General features: G+C 45.0%; 1 protein-coding gene across 1 annotated transcript; it reads right to left on the bottom strand.

Moving 5' to 3' along the window:
- Nucleotides 1-1,205: 1,205 nt before the first annotated feature.
- LOC128380762 (G-protein coupled receptor-associated protein LMBRD2B-like) lies at nucleotides 1,206-24,716 on the bottom strand. The gene is made up of 18 exons (XM_053340661.1): nucleotides 24,575-24,716; nucleotides 20,413-20,613; nucleotides 20,068-20,177; nucleotides 18,876-18,974; nucleotides 11,669-11,836; nucleotides 9,637-9,847; nucleotides 9,467-9,541; nucleotides 8,284-8,397; nucleotides 7,730-7,913; nucleotides 6,208-6,389; nucleotides 5,206-5,339; nucleotides 4,074-4,179; nucleotides 3,877-3,974; nucleotides 3,283-3,386; nucleotides 3,153-3,199; nucleotides 2,906-3,017; nucleotides 1,944-2,070; nucleotides 1,206-1,440 (listed from the first exon to the last, which is right to left on the bottom strand). The coding sequence occupies exons 2-18, from the start codon at nucleotides 20,584-20,586 to the stop codon at nucleotides 1,377-1,379; spliced, it is 2,109 nt and encodes a 702-aa protein (XP_053196636.1). The 5' UTR covers nucleotides 20,587-20,613; nucleotides 24,575-24,716; the 3' UTR covers nucleotides 1,206-1,376.
- Between the last annotated feature and the right edge of the window lie 2,932 nt (nucleotides 24,717-27,648).

Below are 27,648 nucleotides of genomic sequence, written 5' to 3'. Positions count from 1 at the left end.
CTGCAGAGTTTAACCCTTTACCTTCAGGATCAAACAGCTGATACACAGTCTGACCTTTCCTAATAACAGCCACAGTTTACAGACATGGATATTAAATGTGTTTTTTAGGTTTTTTGTGCAGCAGATTCACATTTCTGTAACATGTTGTAATGTTCATATTTTATAAAATGTTCTCTGGATCATACTAGAGACAGTTAATGTCTATATTTCTATAAATTAAAGTAATTTACTGCGTTCACTCTGAAAACTTCATGAAGGATTAATTAATCATTATTTAATAACTGACGGGAACTTTGAGTCAGAATATGAACCGAACGTAAAGAGTTCATCATGATTCGTCTCAGATTTAAGAAAACATCAAAGTCCAGAAGAACGGGTTTTAGTGTGTGTGTGTGTGTGTGTGGTTTTTCAGAGCGTCTCACCTCGCTGCAGTGATGTCACAGTGACATCACTATGACATCACCAGTGTGAATAAGTTTAATCAGACTGAGTTCATGTAATGAGGTTACATCCTGTCAGTAAGTTTTCCTTCTTTAAACCGTTTAAACTTCATCAGCAGCGTCTCATAATGTTTAAATCTGATGTAACAAACATGTGACCTGAAGCTGCTGAGTTCGTACTGAGCAGCTTCCCCTGAATAAATACAGAAATAAATACATAAATAAATAAATAACGGGATCTTTTCTGTTTCTTTTACTTCAATTTGACTTCAATTTTTAGAAATCTGAGTCGGTTGAAAAAACGCAAACTTCAATTTGCTTTTTTTTTTTTTGGAAGCTTCACAAATTAAAATGATTTCCTGTAAATCAAAGCAGCTAAACTCCGACAGACGCTCCTCTCTGTTCGATATCTTAATGCTATAAATATAAACAGCGGAGGAGGAATGTAAATATGTCTCAGTGTTGGTTTCATTAAAGGATGTATTCAGTTGTTCATAATGTTTAAAGTATTATTTGCTTCCATGAGAGAGCTGCATAATGAATGAATATAAGTAGAGCAGCAGTGAGAGACAGGAGCAGAGAGGATGAAGAACATTTAAAACAGGAAGTAGAGCAAACAGAAATGTTCCTGTGAGCTTGTCGAGCTCGTTCATGCAGCGGCTGCTCGGACGTCTGCAGCTCTCAGGAACAATCAGCTGTTCCTTCATTTACCTGCAGCCACGTCAGGATGTGTGTGCGTGCATCCTGGAGGACAGGTGTGTGCGTGCATCCTGGTAGGACAGGTGTGTGCGTGCATCCTGGGAGGACAGGTGTGTGCGTGCATCCTGGGAGGACAGGTGTGTGTGTGGTGGAGGTCATGTGGTACATTCAGGTGACTGCAGCTCCGCAGGAGACGACAGTGATTCCAGTTTATGGCTCTGCTTCACGTTTCCTCCGTTAGACGTCGTCAAATATCCGACTGCGAGACGACGACATGGACAGATAACGTCCTCCCGAGTGTCTGAAGGAGCAAACACACACACACACACACACACACACACACACACACACACACACACACACACACACACACACACACACACACACACACACACACACACAGACACAGACACAGACACACACAGACACACACAAACACAATCCAGTTTTAATATCTAAAGTTAATTTCGAGCCAAACAAAGACTGGATGAGGAACATGGGGTAGCGGTACAGTTCTGCCGTCCGGTGGCTGAAATCAGTATTACAGGCTCAGAGATAATAAGAGTTGGTAAGATGATGAATTCATAAATGAGTTAAACTAGATTTAAAAGCAGCATCAGGTTTGTTAAAATGTACATTTAGTATTTTTGTTGGTTTTATAGATAAATTCAGACTGAACTCCGCAGCAAGACATCATGGAGGTTACGCCCAGTTGAATATGAAAGTTATTCATACGTTTATTTTCACATTTTAACCTTGAAACTAAACCTCATGGACACTAAACAGTAAATAAATGCAGTTTACCTCCCGGACTCTGAGTCCAGCGGGTCGTCGGTCAGAGAGTCGGCGTTGAAGTCTAACGGTTCGGCGTCCTGCAGCAGCTCGATGCAATCTCTCTCCGATCGGCCGCTCGCCCAAGAATATTTAGCCTCTGAGGATAAACACAAACACATCAAGTCATGTCTCATAGAAACACAGTCGTAACCTTCAGCCTGTGGTTCAGTTCCTCAGAGGATGAACCTTTAGCCTGCGGCTCGGTTCCTGTTCCTCAGAGGATGAACCTTCAGCCTGCGGCTCAGTTCCTCAGAGGATGAACCTTCAGCCTGCAGCTCGGTTCCTCAGAGGATGAACGTTCAGCCTGCGGCTCGGTTCCTCAGAGGATGGACGTTCAGCCTGTGGCTCGGTTCCTCAGAGGATGAACCTTCAGCCTGTGGCTCGGTTCCTGTTCCTCAGAGGATGAACCTTCAGCCTGTGGCTTGGTTCCTGTTCCTCAGAGGATGAACCTTCAGCCTGTGGCTCAGTTCCTCAGAGGATGAACCTTCAGCCTGCAGCTCGGTTCCTCAGAGGATGAACCTTCAGCCTGTGGCTCGGTTCCTCAGAGGATGAACGTTCAGCCTGCAGCTCGGTTCCTCAGAGGATGAACCTTCAGCCTGTGGCTCGGTTCCTCAGAGGATGAACCTTCAGCCTGTGGCTCGGTTCCTCAGAGGATGAACGTTCAGCCTGCGGCTCGGTTCCTCAGAGGATGAACCTTCAGCCTGTGGCTCGGTTCCTGTTCCTCAGAGGATGAACCTTCAGCCTGCGGCTCGGTTCCTGTTCCTCAGAGGATGAACCTTCAGCCTGTGGCTTGGTTCCTCAGAGGATGAACCTTCAGCTTGTGGCTCGGTTCCTCAGAGGATGAACCTTCAGCTTGTGGCTCGGTTCCTCAGAGGATGAACCTTCAGCCTGTGGCTCGGTTCCTCAGAGGATGAACCTCCAGCCTGACTCACGTCTGTTGTTGCTGTTCACAGTATCCGAGTAGCTCGTCTCCTTCATCTCGTGGCTGCTGCGGTTCCTCGCCGTGTAATCGTCCCGCTGGCCGCCGTAGCGCTCCTTCCACTCCTGAAACATTCGCCTCAACGTCAACTATACTTTCTAGCATTAAAATAACACTTTTATTATAGTGTTAGAATACAAACACTCTGTTATTGTATTAAAGATATTTCCTGTATTAGAATAATGGAGGGTTGAACTCACTCTGCGTCTGTTCTCTCCGTCTTCGATCCTTTGACGTTTTCGTTTCTCTGTAAACAAACAAACGTTAATGTTAAAAATGTTAAAATCAGCCGACGAGCAGCGCAGCGCTTCCTGATGACATCACACTCACCTCGGCGAATCAGCTCCTTTCCCTCGTCGATGAGGTCAGAGGTCATTTCACTGTCGCCTACGAACTGCTGGAAGCCGAGAAGATTCAGACAGCGAGTTCCCAAACTGAGGAGAGAGAAAAGAGAGACTGATCACATCTGCTGCTGGGAGGGAGGGTGTGTGTCTCTGTGTGTGTGTGTGTGAGTGTATGTGTGTCTCTGTGTGTTTGTGTGTGTGTCTCTGTGTGTGTGTGTCTGTGTGTCTCTCTCTTTTTGTGTGTGTGTCTGTGTGTGTGTGTGTGTGTGTGTGTGTCTCTCTGTGTGTGAGTGTGTCTGTGTGTGTGTGTGTGTGTCTGTGTGTATCTTTATGTGTGTCTCTGTGTGTGTCTGTGTGTATCTTTATGTGTGTCTCTGTGTGTGTCTGTGTGTATCCCTATGTGTGTCTGTGTGTGTGTGTCTGTGTGTATCTTTATGTGTGTCTCTGTGTGTGTGTGTGTGTGTGTCTGTGTGTGTCTCTGTGCGTGTGTGTGTGTGTCTCTGTGTGTGTGTCTCCCTGTGTGTGTCTCTGTGTGTGTGTGTCTCTCTCTTTGTGTGTCTGTGTGTGTGTGTGTGTGTACCTGAAGTACGTGGCGATGCAGAGGATGACGATGAGCATGGGATAGTAGATGTAGAAGCCGTTAGCGATGAAGGACAGGACTCTCATCGATCCCATGATCTGAAACGAGAGACGCCACAAACATTTACAAGAGCTGCTGAGCTGTGACATCATCGCTCTGTGTGACATCATCGCCCTGTGTGACATCATCATACTCACTGAGGTGTAGGCCGTCTGCTCCTTCTGCTGGTGGGAGATGGCCGAGTCCATGTGGATCAGACCCAGGAAGTTCAGACACAGCGGGGGGGTGAGACGGCAGAACAGCCTACACACACACACACACACACACACACACACACACACACACACACACACACACACACACACACAGAGAGAGACACACACACACACATAGAGACACACATACAGACACACACTTTTATTTACAGTTAAAACATTTCACTGTGTTTCAGCTTCTGTCAAACCCACAGACTGTATATAAGAAATGGACGTAACATCCGTGACGTCACCCATTGGTTTGTGGACTGCTGCTCGGAAGCCAATAGTTTCTAATCTAGGCAGCGCCATCTTGAAAATTTCAGGTGCATGCTGGGAAAAAATGAACACGGATTTTACTTATATGGGCATGAGGTGGAGTCATGAACCCGCCTCATGGCGGGACCAACGGCGGAGTGGGGAGGTTGCTATTGGTTGCGAGGGCTGGATCTCAAGGACATTGGTCAATCAACCTGTCAATCACAACGTAGCCACGTAGCCTGCTTTATCGTCAAATATAAAATCAGGGAGGCCAAAATGTCCCAAATGAACATCATACTGCATTGAAGAAGGCTTTAAACTAGCGATTGAGACCATAAACACATTTTGAAAACGTTTACTGAGGTTAGAAATCAAGTGAGAAGTTGGTGAATTCTCCATTGACTTGTATAGAGACGGTCGCCCCCTGGTGGCCTTTTGATAGAATGCAGCTCTAAGTTACTTCCTTTCCTTTCTTTTCAGAGGATAGGTACTCCCCGCCTGGTCAAACCAATGGAGCTGCTGCAGCTTCCTGTCTGACCTTTCAAAATAAAACCTTTGTTATTATTATTAACAAACAAAGTTGGGGCTTGTTAAATTACGAGAGATTCACAGGAGAAAAGGAGGGAGATGAGTCTAAAAAGCTACAGTGGTGCATGCTGGGAGGAGGGACGGAAATACACATGCACAACTTTTTGCAGGAAAATGACATTATTAGTTTTGAGATCGTCCGGCCCCGAAATCATAATCACGATCATATGTGGATGAATTGAGCAGCTTCGCTCTTATCTGAGGTGAAAGCAGAGACGGTGCTCACATGCCGCTGAACTGCAGGCTGTAGGCGTCGGTCTGGTGGTGGGAAGCCAGGTAGTAGTAGTTAAACACACGGATACGGAACACGGTGGAGTAAACACAGGTGCACAGGAAGAAGATGGTGATGAAGCACGCCATCTGGTGGAGAGAAGAGACATTCATACTTTAGTTACTTTAGTTTAGGTTTGCTTTGTTACAGCAGTTATAGAATATAAGAACAGCAATAACAACACCTCACTCCTTTCCTCCCTTCCCTCCTCCTTTCCTTCCTTCCTCACTCCTTTCCTCCCTCCTTTCCTCCCTTTCCTCCTCCTTTCCTTCCTTCCTCACTCCTTTCCTCCCTCCTTTCCTCCCTTCCCTCCTCCTTTCCTTCCTACCTCCTTTTCTTCCTTCCGTCCTCACTCCTTTCCTTCCTCCTTTCCCCTTCTTCCTCCCTACTTTCCTTCCTCCTTTCTCCTTCTTCCTCCCTAAGAACACCTCACTCCTTACCTCACTCCTTTCCTCCCTTCCCTTCCTTCCTCCCTTCCCTCCTCCTTTCTTCCTCACTTCTTTCCTTCCTCCTTTCTCCTTCTTCCTCCCTAAGAACACCTCACTCCTTACCTCACTCCTTTCCTCCCTTCCCTTCCTTCCTCACTCCTTTCCTCCCTTCCCTCCTCCTTTCTTCCTCACTTCTTTCCTTCCTCCTTTCTCCTTCTTCCTCCCTAAGAACACCTCACTCTTTTCCTCACTCCTTTCCTCCCTTCCCTTCCTTCCTCACTCCTTTCCTCCCTTCCCTCCTCACTCCTTTCCTTCCTCCTTTCTCCTTCTTCCTCCCTACTTTCTTTCCTTCCTTCCCTCCTCCTTTCCTTCCTTTCTTCCTTCTTTCTCCTTCTTCCTCCCTCCTTTCCTTCCTGCCTTCCTTTCCTTCCTTTCTTCCCTCTATGTACAGGTAGTTGTGTTTGGGTCAGGTGTGTGTGTGTGTGTGTGTGTGTGTGTGTGTGTGTGTGTGTGTGTGTGTGTGTCTCACCTCTATGTACAGGTAGTTGTATTCCCTCTCAGCCAGCTGGATGAACACAGCGAACAGGGACAGGACGGGTCGGGTGCTGAAGAAGGTGCACTCAGACCAAACCACCGCCACGCTGAACAGGGTCAGAACCACCGACAGGAGCCGGTAGAACCAACACTTCAGGAGACACTCCCAGTACCACTCTGCACACACACATAGAAACACACACACACACACATACACATAGGAACACACACACACACACACACACACACAGAGATCAGCTGATTCATCTAAAACATTTCCTGTCTTCATCTGATGACTTCCTGTTTATTAAAGTTGAGTTTAACGAGTTAAAGCAGCAGCAGGAGTCAGGAGGAGTCAGGAGGAGTCAGTAGGAGTCAGGAGGAGTCAGCAGGAGTCAGCAGGAGTCAGCAGGAGTCAGGAGGAGTCAGGAGGAGTCAGGAGGAGTCAGCAGGAGTCAGGAGGAGTCAGGAGGAGTCAGGAGGAGTCAGCAGGAGTCAGGAGGAGTCAGGAGGAGTCAGGAGGAGTCAGGAGGAGTCAGTGTGAGCTTTAGAGACATTCCTCCTGTTCATACTGAATATTAACAGATGCAGGAATGATTCCAGCTCTTAATAAACGTCAGTGATGGAGGATATCAGTCATTTAAAGTCTCTGATCAGCTTCTATTGAGCTTCATCAGAATGAGTTACTATAGTAACTATGGTGACCATAGTAACTATAGCAGTGTGAGTTAGTCATATCAGTGATATCTGACACATTTACAGTCTGTTTAGCATCAGATTCCCTCTTAGTGTTTCCTTTCCTTTCCTTCCTTCCTTCCTTCCTTCCTTCCTTCCTTCCTTCCTTCCTTCCTTCCTCCCTTCCTTCCTTCCTTCCTTCCTCCCTTCCTTCCCTCCCTCCCTCCTCTTAGTGTTTCCTGTTTCTCTGTGGTGGAAGTATAGTAACAAAAAGACTTTGCTACTAAAAACACTGTAACGTTGAAACATAGAAGATGAAGATTAGTTTACTCTCCTCCTTCCTTGCTTCTTTCTCATCCCTTTTTTTCCTTTCTCGTCTTCCTCCTTTTTCCTTCTCTCTTTGTCCTCCTTCTCTCCTTCCTTCCTTCCTTCCCTTCTCTCCTCCTCATACTTCTTGTTCTTTCTTTCACTTCTTCCTCTTTTTCTTCCTTCCTTTGTCTTTCCTTCTTCCTCTCCTCCTACTTGTTCTTTCTGTCTCTCCTTCCTTCCTTCCTTCCTTCCTTCCTCCCTTCCTCCCTCCCTCCCTTCTTCCCTCCCTTCCTTCCTTCCTTCCTCTTCTTCATTCAGACTCTGAAGCTTCATATTAGCTTTACATCAACTTTTAAATCCATGTTTCCACAGAAGGAGGACTGTGGGTTTAGTCCTCCATCACTTCCTGTAAACATGATGAAGGATCTAATGCTCAGTATGAACAGGAGGAATCATTACACACACACACACACACACACACACACACACACACACACACACACACACACACACACAGGTTCTGTCCGACCCACCTACGGTCGGTGTGTAAACGTATCTGCTGAACCAGCCGGCCGGCTCGGCGGACGGGAAGCTGTGGACGAACTGGTGAGTTGAACTGGTTTCGTTCTTGGCGACGTCCTCCAGGTGGATCGCCTGCTGCAGGAGGATCTGCCACTGGACACGAGTCCTGTTGTGTCTCTGCACCGCGTAGATCACCTGGACACACACACACACACACAGAGATATACACACACACACACACAGATATATACACACACACACACACACACACACACACACACACACACACACACACACACACACACACACACACACACACACACACACACACAGTTATCATCTCTTCTGAACAACACAACTCAGGATCAAGAGAATAATTAAATAAAGTCAGAAGAAAAAACTTTATTTTAACCAGATATTTGATGATTTATCTTCATGTGACCCGTTCACATTTAATATAATTAAGTGAAATAGAGCATTAAATAGTGTAAATGGACAAAAAGTGTAAAAACTAAAGAATAAACTCGTTCCACATGAATCAGTTTATGAATGAAGCCGCTCTGACCTGTTTATGAAGCTTGGACAGACTCTTCTCGCTGGGATACGAGTTCTGTTTGTCATCAAAGTCCTCGTAGTCGTCCATGTTCCTGCCCATCTTCTCCTGGTGTTCCACCGGACACTGGGGGGGTCATAGAACCTTAGAACCTACTAGAACACTGCGCTCCCAGCTCATAGAACCTTATGAACCTACTAGAACACTGTGCTCCCAGCTCATAGAACCTTATGAACCTACTAGATCACTGCGCTCCCAGCTCATAGAACCTTATGAACCTACTAGAACACTGCGCTCCCAGCTCATAGAACCTTATGAACCTACTAGAACACTGTGCTCCCAGCTCATAGAACCTTATGAACCTACTAGAACACTGTGCTCCCAGCTCATAGAACCTTATGAACCTACTAGAACACTGCGCTCCCAGCTCATAGAACCTTATGAACCTACTAGAACACTGTGCTCCCAGCTCATAGAACCTTATGAACCTACTAGAACACTGCGCTCCCAGCTCATAGAACCTTATGAACCTACTAGAACACTGTGCTCCCAGCTCATAGAACCTTATGAACCTACTAGAACACTGCTCTCTCAGCTTATAGAACCTTATGAACCTACTAGAACACTGTGCTCCCAGCATGGAGGCGTACTTGTGGTTCCTAGTATCTCTAAAAGTAGAACAGGAGGCAGAGCCTTCAGTTCTCAGGTTCTTCTCCTGTGGAACCAGATTGGTTCCGGGGGGCAGAACCCTCTCTACGTTTAAGAGTAGGCTTCAAACGTTCCTTTGTGATAAAGCTTCTAGTTGGGGCCGGTTCCAGCTCCTAGTTTATGCTGCTATAGGCTTAGACTGCCGGGGGACTCCCATGATGCACTGGGCTCCTCTCTCCTCCTCCCTCTCTCTCTCTATCCATCCATCTATCCTCTCTCCTCCTCCCTCTCTCTCTCTATCCATCCATCTATCCTCTCTCCTCTCCTCTCTCCTCCTCCCTCTCTCTCTCTATCCATCCATCTATCCTCTCTCCTCCTCCCTCTCTCTCTCTCTCTATCCATCTATATCCATTAACATTCATGTTCTATTAATGCTTTAATAATACTAGTGTTGTAATTATTAAGCGATACTCAGCTTTTCTCTTTGTGTAAAGTATCCTGAGGTGAGTTTAGTGATCAGATGCTTGATGAATAAAGACGGACTGACCTTCCTGAGGATGGTGTCGATGTACTTCCTCAGCGGATGGTTGTATTTGATGGACTCGCTGACTTTTCTGACTTCCTGCAGCGACATCAGACTCACAGTTAACAGACTCATCAGACTCATCATTAACCTTCCTGTCCTGGTGCTGGCGGTTCGGGTTCGGGTTAGCTCACCTCCATCATGTCCTCCAGGTTCTCCTCCGCGTCCGCCTTCTCCGTCATCAGCTTGGACGCCTTGAAGTAGGTCTTGATGAGCAGGTGTCCGTGGCGCGAGGCGTTCCAGTAGGAGCGAGGGATCTCCACCAGGCCGTATCCGAGCAGCAGAACCAGCAGGAACAGACCCCAGGTGTTCGCCGCCGTGATGCCGATGGTCTGCAGCTCGTACCTGAACACAGAACCAGCTACTGAACTCTCTGAGGCTAAAGGAACCTTCATCACCTCGTCAGTCATCACACTGACCTCATGAAACAACCTTTACTCTCATTATCGATTCAACTGTAGAATATTTACTCATTTAGGATCTGATTCATTAAAGGTCTGCTTGACATCACCTGCTAAACATGATCAGCTGATCTACTAACGCAGCGCAGGTTTTCATTTTTCTTTTTTTTGTCATTTACTTTTTATTGGTTTTTGATTTCGCATGTAAACGAACAAACAATCAAACCATCAACATGAAGACCTTTAGACGAGTACAAAACATATCAAGGGGAAAGAAAAAGTGCACATAAGGGGACTGGTCCAGTGTTAATATTTTAGGTTTTACTAACAGCATCGACTTTGTGCCCTTAGTCTCATAAAAGCTGCAACGATCAGCTGATCAACAGGAAATTGATCACGTCGAGTCTTTTCTTCTTAAATCTGAATATTTTCTGTTTCTTTCTGACAGTAAACTGAATTTCTCTGAGACATTTGTCATGTTGGACTTTAGAGAAACACTGACGAACACCAGAAACACAGAGCAGCTTATCTGCAACTATTCTGATCATCAATTCATCATTTGGAAGGAAAAAAAGCCAAATTCTTTGATTGCAGCAACTTTTCTTGATGTTCTTTATCTTCTGTGATCATAAACTGAATATTTTTACGTTTATTCAAACACATACAGTTTATTGGCCAAACAATAGATTGATTAGCTGAGGAAAAACAACCTGATGATTAATCAAATGAATCAATAATGTGAATAATCATTTAGCTGCAGCTCTGAATTATCCTCTGAATAATGTAAATATCTGACCATCTCATCCTCCAGGAAACAAGTGTCTGAGTTAAAGGTCTTCAGTGTTTGCAGACTCACCAGGACAGATGGGAGGAAGAAGGAGAAAGGAGGAGAGAAGGAAGGAAGGAAAGGAGGAGGGAAAGTCTTCAGTGTTTGCAGACTCACCAGGACAGATGGGAGGAAGAAGGAGAAAGGAGGAGAGAAGGAAGGAAGGAAAGGAGGAGGGAAAGTCTTCAGTGTTTGCAGACTCACCAGGACAGATGGGAGGAAGAAGGAGAAAGGAAGGAAGGAAAGGAGGAAGGAAGGAAGGAAAGGAGGAGGGAAAGTCTTCAGTGTTTGCAGACTCACCAGGACAGATGGGAGGAAGAAGGAGAAAGGAGGAGAGAAGGAAGGAAGGAAAGGAGGAGGGAAAGTCTTCAGAGTTTGCAGACTCACCAGGACAGATGGGAGGAAGAAGGAGGAAGAAGGAGAAAGGAGGAGGGAAGGAAGGAAGGAAAGGAGGAAGGAAGGAAGGAAACGAGGAGGGAAAGTCTTCAGAGTTTGCAGACTCACCAGGACAGATGGGAGGAAGAAGGAGAAAGGAGGAGAGAAGGAAGGAAGGAAAGGAGGAGGGAAAGTCTTCAGAGTTTGCAGACTCACCAGGACAGATGGGAGGAAGAAGGAGAAAGGAGGAAGGAAGGAAGGAAGGAAAGGAGGGGGGAAAGTCTTCAGTGTTTGCAGACTCACCAGGACAGATGGGAGGAAGAAGGAGAAAGGAGGAGAGAAGGAAGGAAGGAAAGGAGGAGGGAAAGTCTTCAGTGTTTGCAGACTCACCAGGACAGATGGGAGGAAGAAGGAGAAAGGAGGAGAGAAGGAAGGAAGGAAAGGAGGAGGGAAAGTCTTCAGAGTTTGCAGACTCACCAGGACAGATGGGAGGAAGAAGGAGAAAGGAGGAGAGAAGGAAGGAAGGAAAGGAGGAGGGAAAGTCTTCAGAGTTTGCAGACTCACCAGGACAGATGCCACTCGGGGTGAACGGCCACGTATATGAGCAGCGAGCCGAAGATCAGCAGGTAGGTACCGTAGTAAATGGCGTTCTCGATCAGAGCCGTTTTAATCTTCCCGGTGATGGAGAAACCTCCGGAGCGAGCGTAGGACTGCATGAAGGGCAGCAGCAGCCTGGAGACGCAGGAAACACTTATTATACACGGCTCAGTGATGTTTATCAGTGTCCATGTGGTTTAGTTAAAATTTAAAGGGTTAAAATGTGAAAATAAACGTATGAATAACTTCACACATCCTTTTTTTGTGGACCCAGCATCAAATTTCTGCTTTTAATCCATTTAGAGAGAATATATTAGAGGATTATGGTAAAAATGTCTAAGTGGTGTAACCATAAAAACTTTGTACCAAATAATTCAACGTTGCTTAAAAACAGTAAATAGTCAATAAAACACCTTCCTTCCTCCCTCCTTTCCTTCCTTCCTTCCTTCCTCCCTTCCTTCCTTGACTCTCTTATTGATGTTTTTTTAATATATTGATTATATTGAACTGGGCGTAACCTCCATGATGTCTTGCTGCGGAGTTCAGTCTGAATTTATCTAGAACCTTCGTGTCGTCCTTCCTTCCTCCCTTCCTTCCTTCCTTCCTTCCTTCCTACCTTCCTTCCCTACCTTCTTTCCTCTGTCCTTCTTTCTTTCCTTCCTTCCTTCCTTTTTCCTTTCTCCCTCCCTTGCTCGTTCCTACCTTACTTCCTTCCTTCTTCCTCCCTTCCGTCCCTCCTTCCTTCCTCCCTCCTTTCTTTCCTTCCATTCCTCCTTTCCTTCCTTCCTCTCTCCCTTCCTCCCTCCTTTCCTTCCTTCTTCCTCCCTTCCTTCCTTGACTCTCTTATTGATCTTTTTTTAATATATTGATTATATTGAACTGGGCGTAACCTCCATGATGTCTTGCTGCGGAGTTCAGTCTTAATTTATCTATAGCCTTCGTGTCGTCCTCCCTCCCTTCCTTCCTTGCTTCTTTCCTTCCTTCCTTTCTTCCTTCCTTCCTTCCTCCCTTCCTTCCTTCCTTCCCTACCTACTTTCCTCTGTCCTTCTTTCTCTCCTTCGTCCATTCCTTTTTTCTTTCTCCCTCCCTTGCTCGCTCCTACCTTCCTTCCTTCCTTCTTCCTCCCTTCCGTCCCTCCTTCCTTCCTCCCTCCTTTCTTTCCTTCCATTCCTTATTTCCTTCCTTCCTCCCTCCCTTCCTCCCTCCTTTCCTTCCTTCTTCCTCCCTTCCTTCCTTGACTCTTTTATTGATCTTTTTTTAATATATTGATTATATTGAACTGGGCGTAACCTCCATGATGTCTTGCTGCGGAGTTCAGTCTGAATTTATCTATAACCTTCGTGTCGTTCTCCCTTCCTTCCTTCCTTCCTCCTTTCCTTCCTTCCTTCCTTCCTTCCTTCCCTACCTTCTTTCCTCTGTCCTTCTTTCTTTGGGCGTAACGAACTGGGCGTAACCTCCATGATGTCTTGCTGCGGAGTTCAGTCTGAATTTATCTATAACCTTCGTGTCGTCCTCCCTTCCTCCCTTCCTTCCTTCCTTCCTTCTTTCCTCTGTCCTTCTTTCTTTCCTTCCTCCCTTCCTTTTTCCTTTCTCCCTCCCTTGCTCGCTCCTACCTTACTTCCTTCCTTCTTCCTCCCTTCCTTCCCTCCTTTCTTTCCTCCCTTCCTTCCCTCCTTCCTTCCTCCCTCCTTTCTTTCCTTCCTTCCTTCTTTCCTTCCTCCCTTCCTCATTCCCTTTCTCCCTCCCTCGCTCGCTCCTCCCTTCCTCCTTTCCCTTTTCTCCCTCCCTTCCTCCCTCCTTTCCTTCCTTCTTCCTCCCTTCCTTCCTTGACTCTCTTATTGATCTTTTTTTAATATATTGATTATATTGAACTGGGCGTAACCTCCATGATGTCTTGCTGCGGAGTTCAGTCTGAATTTATCTATAACCTTCGTGTCGTCCTCCCTCCCTTCCTTCCTTCCTTCCCTACCTTCTTTCCTCTGTCCTTCTTTCTTTCCTTCCTTCCTCCCTTCTTTTTTTCCTTTCTCCCTCCCTTGCTTGCTCCTACCTTCCTTCCTTCCTTCCCTACCTTCTTTCCTCTGTCCTTCTTTCTTTCCTTCCTCCCTTCCTCTTTCCCTTTTCTCCCTCCCTCCCTCCCTCCCTCCTTTCCTTCCTTCTTCCTCCCTTCCTTCCTTCCTCCCTTCCTCCCTTCCTTCCTTCTTTCCTACCTTCCTTCCTTCCTTCCCTACCTTCTTTCCTCTGTCCTTCTTTCTTTCCTTCCTCCCTTCCTCTTTCCCTTTTCTCCCTCCCTCCCTCCCTCCCTCCTTTCCTTCCTTCTATCTCCCTTCCTTCCTTCCTCCCTTCCTTCCTTCTTTCCTTCCTTCCTTCCTTCCTTCCCTACCTTCTTTCCTCTGTCCTTCTTTCTTTGGGCGTAACGAACTGGGCGTAACCTCCATGATGTCTTGCTGCGGAGTTCAGTCTGAATTTATCTATAACCTTCGTGTCGTCGTCCCTCCCTTCCTTCCTTCCTTCCCTACCTTCTTTCCTGTGTCCTTCTTTCTTTCCTTCCTTCCTCCCTTCTTTTTTTCCTTTCTCCCTCCCTTGCTCGCTTCTACCTTCCTTCCTTCCTTTACTACCCCCTACCTTCTTTCCTCTGTCCTTCTTTCTTTCCTTCCTCCCTTCCTCTTTCCCTTTTCTCCCTCCCTCCCTCCCTCCTTTCCTTCCTTCTTCCTCCCTTCCTTCCTTGACTCTCTTATTGATCTTTTCTTAATATATTGATTATATTGAACTGGGCGTAACCTCCATGATGTCTTGCTGCGGAGTTCAGTTTGAATTTATCTATAACCTTGTGTCGTCCTCCCTCCCTTCCTTCCTTCCTTCCTTTCTTCCTTCCTTCTTTCCTTCCTTCCTCTCTCCTTCCTTCCTTCCTTCCCTCCTTCCTTCCTTGACTCTCTTATTGATCTTTTTTTAATATATTGATTATATTGAACTGGGCGTAACCTCCATGCTGTCTTGCTGCGGAGTTCAGTCTGAATTTATCTATAACCTTTGTGTCATCCTCCCTCCCTTCCGTCCTTCTTCCTCCCTACCTTCCCTCCTTCATTCCTCCCTCCTTTCTTTCCTTCCTTCCTTCTTTCCTTCCTTCCTTCCCTCCTTCCTTCCTTGCTTCTGTCCTTCCTTCCTTCCTTTACTCCCCCCTACCTTCTTTCCTCTGTCCTTCTTTTTTTCCTTCCTCCCTTCCTCTTTCCCTTTCTCCCTCCCTCGCTCGCTCCTCCCTTCCTCCTTTCCCTTTTCTCCCTCCCTTCCTCCCTCCTTTCCTTCCTGCTTCCTCCCTTCCTTCCTTGACTCTCTTATTGATCTTTTTTTAATATATTGATTATATTGAACTGGGCGTAACCTCCATGATGTCTTGCTGCAGAGTTCAGTCTGAATTTATCTATAACCTTCGTGTCGTCCACCCTCCCTTCCTCCCTCCCTTCCGTCCTTCTTCCTCCCTTCCTTCCCTCCTTCATTCCTCCCTCCTTTCTTTCCTTCCTTCCTTCTTTCCTTCCTTCCTTCTTTCCTTCCTTCCTTCCCTCCTTCCTTCCTTGCTTCTGTCCTTCCTTCCTTCCTTTACTCCCCCCTACCTTCTTTCCTCTGTCCTTCTTTTTTTCCTTCCTCCCTTCCTCTTTCCCTTTCTCCCTCCCTCGCTCGCTCCTCCCTTCCTCCTTTCCCTTTTCTCCCTCCCTTCCTCCCTCCTTTCCTTCCTTCTTCCTCCCTTCCTTCCTTGACTCTCTTATTGATCTTTTTTTAATATACTGATTATATTGAACTGGGCGTAACCTCCATGCTGTCTTGCTGCGGAGTTCAGTCTGAATTTATCTATAGCCTTCGTGTCTTCCTCCCTCCCTTCCTTCCTTCCTTCCCTACCTTCTTTCCTGTGTCTTTCTTTCTTTCCTTCCTTCCTCCCTTCTTTTTTTCCTTTCTCCCTCCCTTGCTCGCTTCTACCTTCCTTCCTTCCTTTACTCCCCCCTACCTTCTTTCCTCGGTCCTTCTTTCTTTCCTTCCTCCCTTCCTCTTTCCCTTTTCTCCCTCCCTCCCTCCCTCCTTTCCTTCCTTCTTCCTCCCTTCCTTCCTTGACTCTCTTATTGATCTTTTCTTAATATATTGATTATATTGAACTGGGCGTAACCTCCATGATGTCTTGCTGCGGAGTTCAGTTTGAATTTATCTATAACCTTGTGTCGTCCTCCCTCCCTTCCTTCCTTCCTTCCTTTCTTCCTTCCTTCTTTCCTTCCTTCCTCTCTCCTTCCTTCCTTCCTTCCCTCCTTCCTTCCTTGACTCTCTTATTGATCTTTTTTTAATATATTGATTATATTGAACTGGGCGTAACCTCCATGCTGTCTTGCTGCGGAGTTCAGTTTGAATTTATCTATAACCTTGTGTCGTCCTCCCTCCCTCCCTTCCTTCCTTCCTTCCTTCCTTTCTTCCTTCCTTCTTTCCTTCCTTCCTCTCTCCTTCCTGCTTCCTCCCTTCCTTCCTTGACTCTCTTATTGATCTTTTTTTAATATATTGATTATATTGAACTGGGCGTAACCTCCATGATGTCTTGTTGCGGAGTTCAGTCTGAATTTATATATAACCTTTGTGACGTTCTCCCTTCCTTCCTTCCTTCCTCCCTTCCTTCCTTCCTTCCTTCCTTCCTTCCCTTCCTCTGTCCTTCTTTCTTTCCTTCCTTCCTTCCTTTTTCCTTTCTCCCTCCCTTGCTTGCTCCTACCTTACTTCCTTCCTTCTTCCTCCCTTCCTTCCCTCCTTCCTTCCACCCTCCTTTCTTTCCTTCCTTCCTCTCTCCTTCCTTCCTTCCCTCCTTCCTTCCTTGCTTCTGTCCTTCCTTCCTTCCTTCCTTTACTCCCCCCTTCCATCTTTCCTCTGTCCTTCTTTCTTTCCTTCCTCCCTTCCTCTTTCCCTTTCTCCCTCCCTCGCTCGCTCCTCCCTTCCTCCATTCCCTTTTCTCCCTCCCTTCCTCCTTTCCTTTCCTCCCTCCCTTCCTCCCTCCTTTCCTTCCTTCTTCCTCCCTTCCTTCCTTGACTCTCTTATTGATCTTTTTTTAATATATTGATTATATTGAACTGGGCGTAACGTCCATGCTGTCTTGCTGCGGAGTTCAGTCTGAATTTATCTATAACCTTCGTGTCGTCCTCCCTCCCTCCCTCCCTCCCTCCCTCCCTTCCTTCCTTCCCTACCTTCTTTCCTCTGTCCTTCTTTCTTTCTTTCCTCCCTTCCCTTTTGCTTTCTCCCTCCCTTGCTCGCTCCTACCTTCCTTGCTTCTGTCCTTCCGTCCTTTACTCCCCCCTACCTTCTTTCCTCTTTCCTTCTTTCTTTACTTCTTCCCTTCCTCTTTCCCTTTTCCTCCCTTCCTTCCTTCTTCCTCCTTTCCTTCCTTGACTCTCTTATTGATCTTTTTTTAATATATTGATTATATTGAACTGGGCGTAACCTCCATGATGTCTTGCTGCGGAGTTCAGTCTGAATTTATCTATAACCTTCGTGTCGTTCTCCCTTCCTCCCTTCCTCCCTTCCTTCCTTCCTTCCTTCCCTCTTTCCTTCCTTCCTCCCTTCCTTTCTTCCCTACCTTCTTTCCTCTGTCCTTCTTTCTTTGGGCGTAACGAACTGGGCGTAACCTCCATGATGTCTTGCTGCGGAGTTCAGTCTGAATTTATCTATAACCTTTGTGTTGTCCTCCCTCCCTTCCGTCCTTCTTCCTCCCTTCCTTCCCTCCTTCATTCCTCCCTCCTTTCTTTCCTTCCTTCCTTCCCTCCTTCCTTCCTTGCTTCTGTCCTTCCTTCCTTCCTTTACTCCCCCCTACCTTCTTTCCTCTGTCCTTTTTTTTTCCTTCCTCCCTTCCTCTTTCCCTTTCTCCCTCCCTCGCTCGCTCCTCCCTTCCTCCTTTCCCTTTTCTCCCTCCCTTCCTTCCTCCTTTCCTTCCTTCTTCCTCCCTTCCTTCCTTGACTCTCTTATTGATCTTTTTTTAATATATTGATTATATTGAACTGGGCGTAACCTCCATGATGTCTTGCTGCGGAGTTCAGTCTGAATTTATCTATAACCTTTGTGTCGTCCTCCCTCCTTTCTTTCCTTCCTTCCTTCTTCCTCCCTTCCTTCCTTCCTCCCTCCTTTCCTTCCTTTCCTACCTTCTTTCCTCTGTCCTTCTTTCTTTCCTTCCTTCCTCCCTTCTTTTTTTCCTTTCTCCCTCCCTTGCTCGCTCCTCCCTTCCTTCCTTCCTTTACTCCCCCCTACCTTCTTTCCTCTGTCCTTCTTTCTTTCCTTCCTCCCTTCCTCTTACCCTTTTCTCCCTCCCTCCTTCCCTCCCTTCCTTCCTTCTTCCTCCCTTCCTTCCTTGACTCTCTTATTGATCTTTCTTTAATATATTGATTATATTGAACTGGGCGTAACCTCCATGATGTCTTGCTGCGGAGTTCAGTCTGAATTTATCTAGAAAACCAACAAAAATACTAACAAACCTGATGCTGCTTTTAAATCTAGTTTAACTCATTTATTAATTCATCATCTTACCAACTCTTATTATCTCTGAGCCTGTAATACTGATTTCGGCCACAGGGGGGCAGAACTGTACCGCTACCTCATGTTCCTCATCGAGTCTAGAAATTAATTATAACCCTCGTGTCGTCCTCCTGGGTCAAATTGACCCTGTCTGTTTTGACTGTTCCTTCTTGCTTTCCTTCCTCCCTTCCTTCCTTCTTTCCTTTCTCCCTTCCTTCTTTCCTCTGTTCTTCTTTTCTCCCTCCCTCCCTCCTACCTTCCTACCTCCTTCCTCCCTCCCTTCCTTCCTATTTCCCCAACCCTAACCCCTAACCCTAACCCTCCCTCCTACCTTCCTCCCTCCTTCCTCCCTCCCTTCCTTTTTTCCTTACTCCCTCCCTCCTTCCTTTCCTTCCTCTTTTCCTTTCTCCCTCCCTCCTTCCTTTCTTTCCTCTTTTCCTATTTCGCCAACCCTAACCCCTAACCCTAACCCTCCCCCCTACCTTCCTACCTTCTTCCTTTCCTTCCTCTTTTCCTTACTCCCTCCCTCCATCCCTCCTACCTTCCTTCCTTCCTTCTTCCTTACTTGTCTTTCAGGGCTTCTGTATGTATCGGTGATTAGTAACCCTAACCCTGTTAAACTAAGGCGGAGCAGGCGGATCAGACTCGTACTGACCACGTGAGGCACTGAGACGTCCAGTAGACGACCCTCCAGAACACCGGCATGATGCCATCAGGGATGTAACTCCACGGCTTGTAGCAGGACTTCACCGAGCTGTCAGAGAGGAACGTCAGAGAGAAACGTCAGAGAGGAACATCAGAGAGGAACATCAGAGAGGAACGTCAGAGAGGAACGTCAGAGAGGAACATCAGAGAGGAACATCAGAGAGGAACATCAGCTGTTATACGTGAGATCAGAACATTAAGGAAAGGGACACAACAAAGAACGTCCGATATGTTCGTAACCCTCCTGTTGTCCTCAAGTCAAGGAAGGGAAGAAGAAGGAAGGAAAGGAGGGAGGGAGGAAGGAAAGGAGGAGGGAAGGAAGGAAAGGAGGAGGGAAGAAAGGAAAGGAGGAGGGAAGAAAGGAAGGAAAGGAGGGAGGAAGGAAGGAAAAGAGTGAGGAAGGAAGAAAAGGACGAAGGAAGGAAGGAGAAAGGAGGAAGGAAAGGAGTGAGGAAGGAAGGAAAAGAGGAAGGAAGAAAAGGAGTGAGGAAGGAAGAAAACGAGGAAGGAAGGAAAGGAGGAGGGAAGGAAGGAAGGAACGGAGGGAGGAAGAAGGAGAAAGGAGGAAGGAAAGGAGTGGGGAAGGAAGGAAGAAGGGAAGGGAAGGAAGGAAAGAAAGGAGGAGAGAAGGAAGGAAGGAGAGGAGGGAGGAAGGAAGGAAAGGAGGAGGGAAGGAAGGAAGGAAAGGAAAGGAGGAGGGTGGAGCAGGGAAGGGAATGCATTGATGTCATTAAATAAATAAATAATAAATAAATCTGTTTCTAACATAGTTGAGAAGCTGTTAATAGTCCGGTTCCTTTTAATATTAACTGAATATTTGAAGTTGTTAATGATGAAAAACAGAAGTGTGTTTCTGCTTCATCATCATTATATTTCCTGTTTGTTGAGTTTTTGTTTGCTTCAGCCTGAAGAGAAACTTCCTCATTGTTTGTTCAGCTTAAAGTAAAAACATTCAGTTCACTGTTCGACAAAAACAAGGAAACGAAGTCGCAAACAAGAATCTAACTTCCTGATTAAATGATTATGAAAAGAGTTTAAATCTGAAAGGAAGAAAAATAATAAATCATGAAAATAAGAATAAATATGAAATAAATCATGAATAAATAAATAATTAATAAAATAATCGAGCAGCTCCGCGTTACCTTTTCGTGGGCGTGACCGTCGTGTTTGCTGCGCTGTGATTGGACGGCAGGGGGCTGACGTTGGCCGCGGCTCGCTGCTCGTGGTCGATCTTACACTGTTTATAGATCGTCTGTAAGAGAAGCACATATGGGAGGCCGTTTAGGGTGAAAACATTGAAATATGTGCACATACGCATTGAAAACATGCACACACGCACATTGACATGATGTGCAGACACGCACTGAAAATTTCCACACTACCACCTTCTCACACAGCGGGATATAGGCTACTTGTGTGTGTGTGTGTGTGTGTGTGTGTGTGTGCGTGTGTTACTCTGCGTGTGTGTGTGTGTGTGTGTGACTGACCGTGCTGACGTCCAGCGGCAGGATGAAGACGATGAGGAAGCAGAGGTACCAGGCCAGCAGCGTGCCGAACAGCACCATGCGCTGCTGCTTCCTGAAGTCTCCATAGCGATGCAGCAGGAACAGCGCCAAGAAGAACACCACCACGATCTCAATGCCCAGCGCCGCGCCGCTCATCCCGCCGCACGCCGCTCACACGCCCACCTGCAGCACACACACATGTTCCCTAAAGTCTGACACACATACATGTTCCCTGAAGTCTGACACACACATGTTCCCTAACGTCTGACACACACACATGTTCCCTAATGTCTGACACACACATCACTGTTCCCTAAAGTCTGACACACACATGTTCCCTAATGTCTGACACACACACACATGTTCCCTAACGTCTGACACACACACATGTTCCCTAACGTCTGACACACACATCACTGTTCCCTGACGTCTGACACACACACATCACTGTTCCCTAAAGTTTGACACACACATCACTGTTCCCTGACGTCTGACACACACATCACTGTTCCCTAACGTCTGACACACACATGTTCCCTAACGTCTGACACACACATCACTGTTCCCTAACGTCTAACACACACGTTCCCTAACGTCTAACACACACACACACACATGTTCCCTAAAGTCTGACACACACACATCCATCAGTGTTCCCTAAAGTCTGACACACACACATCACTGTTCCCTAACGTCTGACACACACATCACTGTTCCCTGAAGTCTGACACACACATCACTGTTCCCTAAAGTCTGACACACACACATCACTGTTCCCTGAAGTCTGACACACACATCACTGTTCCCTAAAGTCTGACACATACACATCACTGTTCCCTAAAGTCTGACATACACATCACTGTTCCCTAAAGTCTAACACATACACATCACTGTTCCTAAAAGTCTGACACACTAAAGTTTGACACACACATCACTGTTCCCTAAAGTCTAACATACACATCACTGTTCCCTAAAGTCTAACACACATCCATCAGTGTTCCCTAAAGTCTGACACACACACATCACTGTTCCCTAAAGTCTGACACACACACATCAGTGTTCCCTAAAGTCGAACACACACATCACTGTTCCCTGAAGTCTGACACACACATCACTGTTCCCTAAAGTCTGACACACACACATCACTGTTCCCTGAAGTCTGACACACACATCACTGTTCCCTAAAGTCTGACACATACACATCACTGTTCCCTAAAGTCTGACATACACATCACTGTTCCCTAAAGTCTAACACATACACATCACTGTTCCTAAAAGTCTGACACACTAAAGTTTGACACACACATCACTGTTCCCTAAAGTCTAACATACACATCACTGTTCCCTAAAGTCTAACACACATCCATCAGTGTTCCCTAAAGTCTGACACACACACATCACTGTTCCCTAAAGTCTGACACACACACATCAGTGTTCCCTAAAGTCGAACACACACATCACTGTTCCCTGAAGTCCAACACATCCATCAGTGTTCCCTAAAGTCTGACACATACACATCACTGTTCCCTGAAGTCTGACACACTAAAGTCTGACACACACATCAGTGTTCTCTAAAGTCGAACACACACATCACTGTTCCCTGAAGTCCAACACATCCATCACTGTTCCCTGAAGTCTGACACACTAAAGTCTGACACACACATCAGTGTTCCCTAAAGTCTGACACACACATCACTGTTCCCTAAAGTCTTACACACTAAAGTCTGACACACACATCACTGTTCCCTGAAGTCTGACACATCCATCAGTGTTCCCTAAAGTCTGACACATCCATCAGTGTTCCCTAAAGTCTGACACACACATCACTGTTCCCTAAAGTCTTACACACTAAAGTCTGACACACACATCACTGTTCCCTAAAGTCTTACACACTAAAGTCTGACACACACATCACTGTTCCCTAAAGTCTAACACATCCATCAGTGTTCCCTCAAGTCTGACACATCCATCAGTGTTCCCTCAAGTCTGACACATCCATCAGTGTTCCCTAAAGTCTGACACATCCATCAGTGTTCCCTCAAGTCTGACACATCCATCAGTGTTCTCTAAAGTCTGACACATCCATCAGTGTTCCCTAAAGTCTGACACATCCATCAGTGTTCTCTAAAGTCCGACACATCCATCAGTGTTCCCTAATAATTAAGTAATCGTTTCAGCTCTAAATTAAACACAGTCGTCTCTGCAAATTAAAAATGAACAATCAGAATTAATCTGTTATTTATATTTTAGTTTTAAACTCTCAGTAACGTTTGCTGCTGAATATAAAGTTTCGTATTATTTTATTATTAGTTTATTGTTTTACAGTTTAACGTCTGATTTTAAAAGGATTTCTTTAACATTACTGAACGTTATATTATTTGAACGTGACGAGTGATTAAAGTTTAATTAATTAATCCTGAAAACGTTAAAAAAATAAAATGAATTATTGTTTCTGCTGTTTATAAATAATATGAAACATTTAATGACTGACTGTGACTGTTAGCTGTTGTTTCACTGATGATGATGATGATGAAGATAATGAAGAGGATGATGAAGATAATGAAGAGGATGAAGATGATGAAGATGAAGTCGACACAAACGCATGACTCTCATTACTGCAGCGGAACATTATAATAATTATATGAAGAAGAATAACGAGGACGGTTTCGTGGGAATCTGCTGACCTGCAAACTCTGAAAGGCTCTTTTGTGTTGTTCCTTTAGGGGGGGGGGGACAAGAGGCGGGGGGGGCAGACAGGAGGGGGGGCAAACAAGGGGGGGCAGACAAGAGGGGGGCAAACAATGGGGGGGGCAGACAAGAGGGGGGCAAACAATGGGGGGGGCAGACAAGAGGGGGGCAAACAGACGGGTGGAGGGGGGGGGGGGCAGAAAGTAAGGGGGGGGGCACTGTGGTCTAGAAACCCTAACCCCATACTGATAAAAACTACAACGATCATCTGATCAACAGATATTATAATTATATTATAATTATATTATATTATAATAACTGTTTTGATCGATTCATCGTTTCGAGTCTTTTATGATTCCAGCTTCGTCAATATGAACATTTTCTGGTTTCTTTCTGACAGTAAACTGAAGATCTTTGAGACATTTCAGGACTTTCAGGAACACTGATCAACATTTTCTGACCTTTTACAAACTAAACAATAATTAATAAATGTAGAAAATGATCGACAAATTAATCAATAATGAAAAATAACGGTTAGCTGCTGCTCAGATCCTTATAACTACTGCTCATTACTTCTCTCTAAATATAAATACAGATATAAAAACTGCTGAAACTGATCTTTGTCTCTCATTTTTATTCTATAACATTCATTCAAACGTTTTAAAATCATTTCTTATTTTAATGTTCTCTGTTGGTGATCCTGTTAGTTTCTTTACATTCAGACATCAGTTCATTTTATAACCAGCTGACAGTCGGTTGTAGAGACGTTTGAACCTTTAACCTCTGATATCTGACACACTCTTTTCATTTCTGTCTGTTTCATTTAAGCTTCATCTCTGATATTCAGACATGAACAGAAGAAGCTGAACCTTTATTACACAATCACACAATCACAGCGTCCTCCCCTTTAATCCAGATGTTGTAGCTGCTGCTGTCTGCCACATCTGGAATACCTCAAGAATTAATGAATTATAACTATAAACACAAATATGTGAATTAATTATAACTATAAACAGTAATATCTGAATGAATTATAATCATGACTTTAAACAGTAATATGTGAATTAATTATAATCAGTAATATGTTTTAGTTTTAGTTTAGTAGCTTCATTATCATTATATTGAGGGTCAGACAACAAACACAGACACGAAATTTAGATAGCACTCTTTGAGCCATAACAACATTCAAGACAATTAAAAACAATTTTAAGTCATAAATGAAGAATTAACAATCTATAAGAGAATAAAATGAAACCTGCAACATGATCAGCTGTTTCTGAGCTGATAATAAACTAACAGCTTTACAAACGGCAGCTCTTTAAATCATTATTAACACATTATTAACTCTAATATAACCACATTTGTCTTTATGTATATGTAGTTAATGAAACGTCATAACTGAATCAGCTGTTAGCATCACAGCTAGCAGCTGTTAGCAGGAACATGGCGGCCTTACCGTGACTGTTTGTCAGTGTGTTTGTTTCCCAGCTGAGAGCAGAGCAGCAGAGCTTCAGTCTTCAGTCTCACAGCAGCTGGAAGCGTTTTTATTCCTCCGTGTTCACCATAAGAGTCCTCAGCTTCCCGTTAGCTTCCTGTTAGCTCCCTGCTGCTAACAGCGGCTCCTTCACTTCCGGGATACTGTCAGGAGAAGGCGGTGACGTCACAGGGAGGTGGACAGCGTCCGAGCGCATGCGCAGTGGACTTCATCGTGCTGCATCTGTTTGGTTTTTTTTAAGTTTAATAATTACACTTTAAACTGTTTATTCTTTGTTGATCAGAAAGTACAAACAGTCATTCCTGTTCATAAATAATATAAATTAAAAAAGGTTGAAATAAGATAAAGGTCAGTGATATTAAGAGTTGGTAAGATGATGAATTCATAAATCAGTTAAACTAGATTTAAAAGCAGCATCAGGTTTGTTAAAATGTACATTTAGTATTTTTGTTGGTTTTCTAGATAAATTCAGACTGAACTCCGCAGCAAGACATCATGGAGGTTACGACCAGTTCAATATAATCAATATATTAAAAAAAGATCAATAAGAGAGATTTGAAATGACATTTGACCCATTTTATACCAAAAGACTGAATGCTCCTGAAAATGTCAAATGGTGTAACCACAAAAGAATGATAGATATTAAATATTGTATCAGCTACAGTGTGTTTAAGTGGACTTATACTAATAATGACTTCATTTAAAACATGTAAATGTTTCCTGGTCTCCATGGTAACCAGATGAAATGTAATATTTAGAACAATAGTATTCCATTAGCTTTATTTAATATAAAAGTTATAATGTAAGATCATGCCAAACTAGTTTATATGGTGTTAGGTAGGAAGGAAGGAAGGAAGGAAGGTAGGAAGGAAGGAAGGAAGGAAGGAAGGAAGGAAGGAAGGTGTTTTATTGACTATTTACTGTTTTTAAGCAAGTTGAATTATTTGGTACAAAGTTTTTATGGTTACACCACTTAGACATTTTTACACATTCACAGTTGAACTGAACAGTGTCTGTAAATGCGAACACAGCCAGTCATTTTAATTATGAACTAAAAGTCAAAGACGGAGCACACACACACACACACACACACACACACACACACACACACACACCTGTAAACATGACCCAGTGAGCAGCTGATCGATGTGATTAATGTTTCACTCTCTCTGGTTCAGGACTGATAAGAGTCTATTTTCAGGTCACATCGATGCAGCGATGTGGACCTTACACTTTATCACCAACCTCATCTTTCAGCAGGTTCATCCCTCAATAAATATTTACATGATCAGCAGCTTATGTTGTAACTCTGTTCCACATCTGCTGCCACATCAATAAAAGCCCAAACTACGCCTGGCACAGTGTCTCTGTGGAAACATGTTTTTATGTTGTGATGCTGAGTTTCAGTGTTTCGCTCGCAGGAATCAACAGTCGCTCACGCAGGAGAGATCACGTCCGCAGAAATGTGATTAAATCTGATCACATGATGAGGAGTTTACAGGCTGTTAAAGCTGGTTCTGAGATTTTATTAGACTACATTTAACAGTTTGAGTAAAAGACATCAGATGGATGGGTGCTGCATCCATCAGGTGGATGGGTGCTGCATCCATCAGGTGGATGGGTGCAAAAATGGTGCAAATGTCATTTCAAATCTCTCTTATTGATCTTTTTTTAATATATTGATTATATTGAACTGGTCGTAACCTCCATGATGTCTTGCTGCGGAGATCAGTCTGGATGGGTGCAGCATTAGGTGGATGGGTGCGGCATCAGGTGGATGGGTGCTCCATCAGGCGGATGGGTGCAGCATCCATCAGGTGGATGGGTGCATCAGGTGGATGGGTGCTGCATCAGGTAGATGGGTGCATCAGGTGGATGGGTGCAGCATCAGGTGGATGGGTGCAGCATCAGGTGGATGGGTGCAGCATCAGGTGGATGGGTGCTGCATCAGGTGGATGGGTGCAGCATCACCCTCACCTCTGCCCACCAGACCCAAACAATGAGATGCTGGATCCAAGCAGAGAGTCTGGGCTCAGAGATCGGGTCAGGAGTTCAGACATCCGGGGAGGCTCGGAGTCGACTGACCCAAACGGGCTTAACAAGGAACCACGAACAAGACACCAAAAGACAAAGATCAGACTCCAGACACAGATAACACTGAACCGCCGTCGCATCATGAAACCTGATCATTGACTGTGTGACAGACAGATGTTTCCTGCTGATGGAGGACGTGAAGCTCTGCTGGGTCGCTCGGTGCGTGGTGTAACCGACCTGGTTGTCTGATTATGAGGAAACGCTGTTCAAACAGAGGCGACGCAGGCTCCTCTCACGGCTCCTCTGCTGACCTGCTGAGAGCTCTGCAAACATTCATGAATGGGCCTTGAGTCAAATAGTTTGGTTGCTGGCTGGATGACAATATGTTTGTGAGGAATCTGAATTTATACTTATGATATTTCTAAAATCATCATTTTCATGTGAATACATTTTGACATCTGGACTCAAGTATTTGTACCAAAATATTCCAGATGTAATTTATAGAGTCTTTAAATGTTTGGTTTTGTCAAAATTAAGAAGAAACTTTGCACATTGGAGAAGCTGCAACTAAATAATGTTATATTTCTGAAACATTACTGAGATATAGATGATTCATTTTCTGTAGATCAGTTAAACAGCCAGTGTGAAAGCTAAAAGGTAAATTAACTATACTTATAAAGTAATTTCACTCAAAGCTCTTTTACACTACATGTCACATTCACATACTGATGACAAGGGTTAGGGATGACAGGAATAATTCAGGTTCAGTATTTTGTCTGAGGACACATCGGACCGGAGGAATCAAACCCTGACCTTCTGATTGGCTCTGCCTGCTGATCCACAGCTGATATCTATCATTCCTCTGTCAGAGGGACACGCTGCCATCAGTCTCAGTTTGTAGACTCAACCCAGATTACCGCAGTGATTACGTGATGTGGATCTTTGTGGGTCGGTCTCCGGCTCCTGAACTGGGACACATCTGTGGACTTTGGCTCATCAGC

Source organism: Scomber japonicus, chromosome 19, assembly GCF_027409825.1.
Source record: "Scomber japonicus isolate fScoJap1 chromosome 19, fScoJap1.pri, whole genome shotgun sequence".
Classification (NCBI taxonomy): domain Eukaryota; kingdom Metazoa; phylum Chordata; class Actinopteri; order Scombriformes; family Scombridae; genus Scomber; species Scomber japonicus.
The sequence above is the reverse complement of the archived record's forward strand: the minus strand, read 5'-3'. Positions and strand labels throughout refer to the sequence as shown.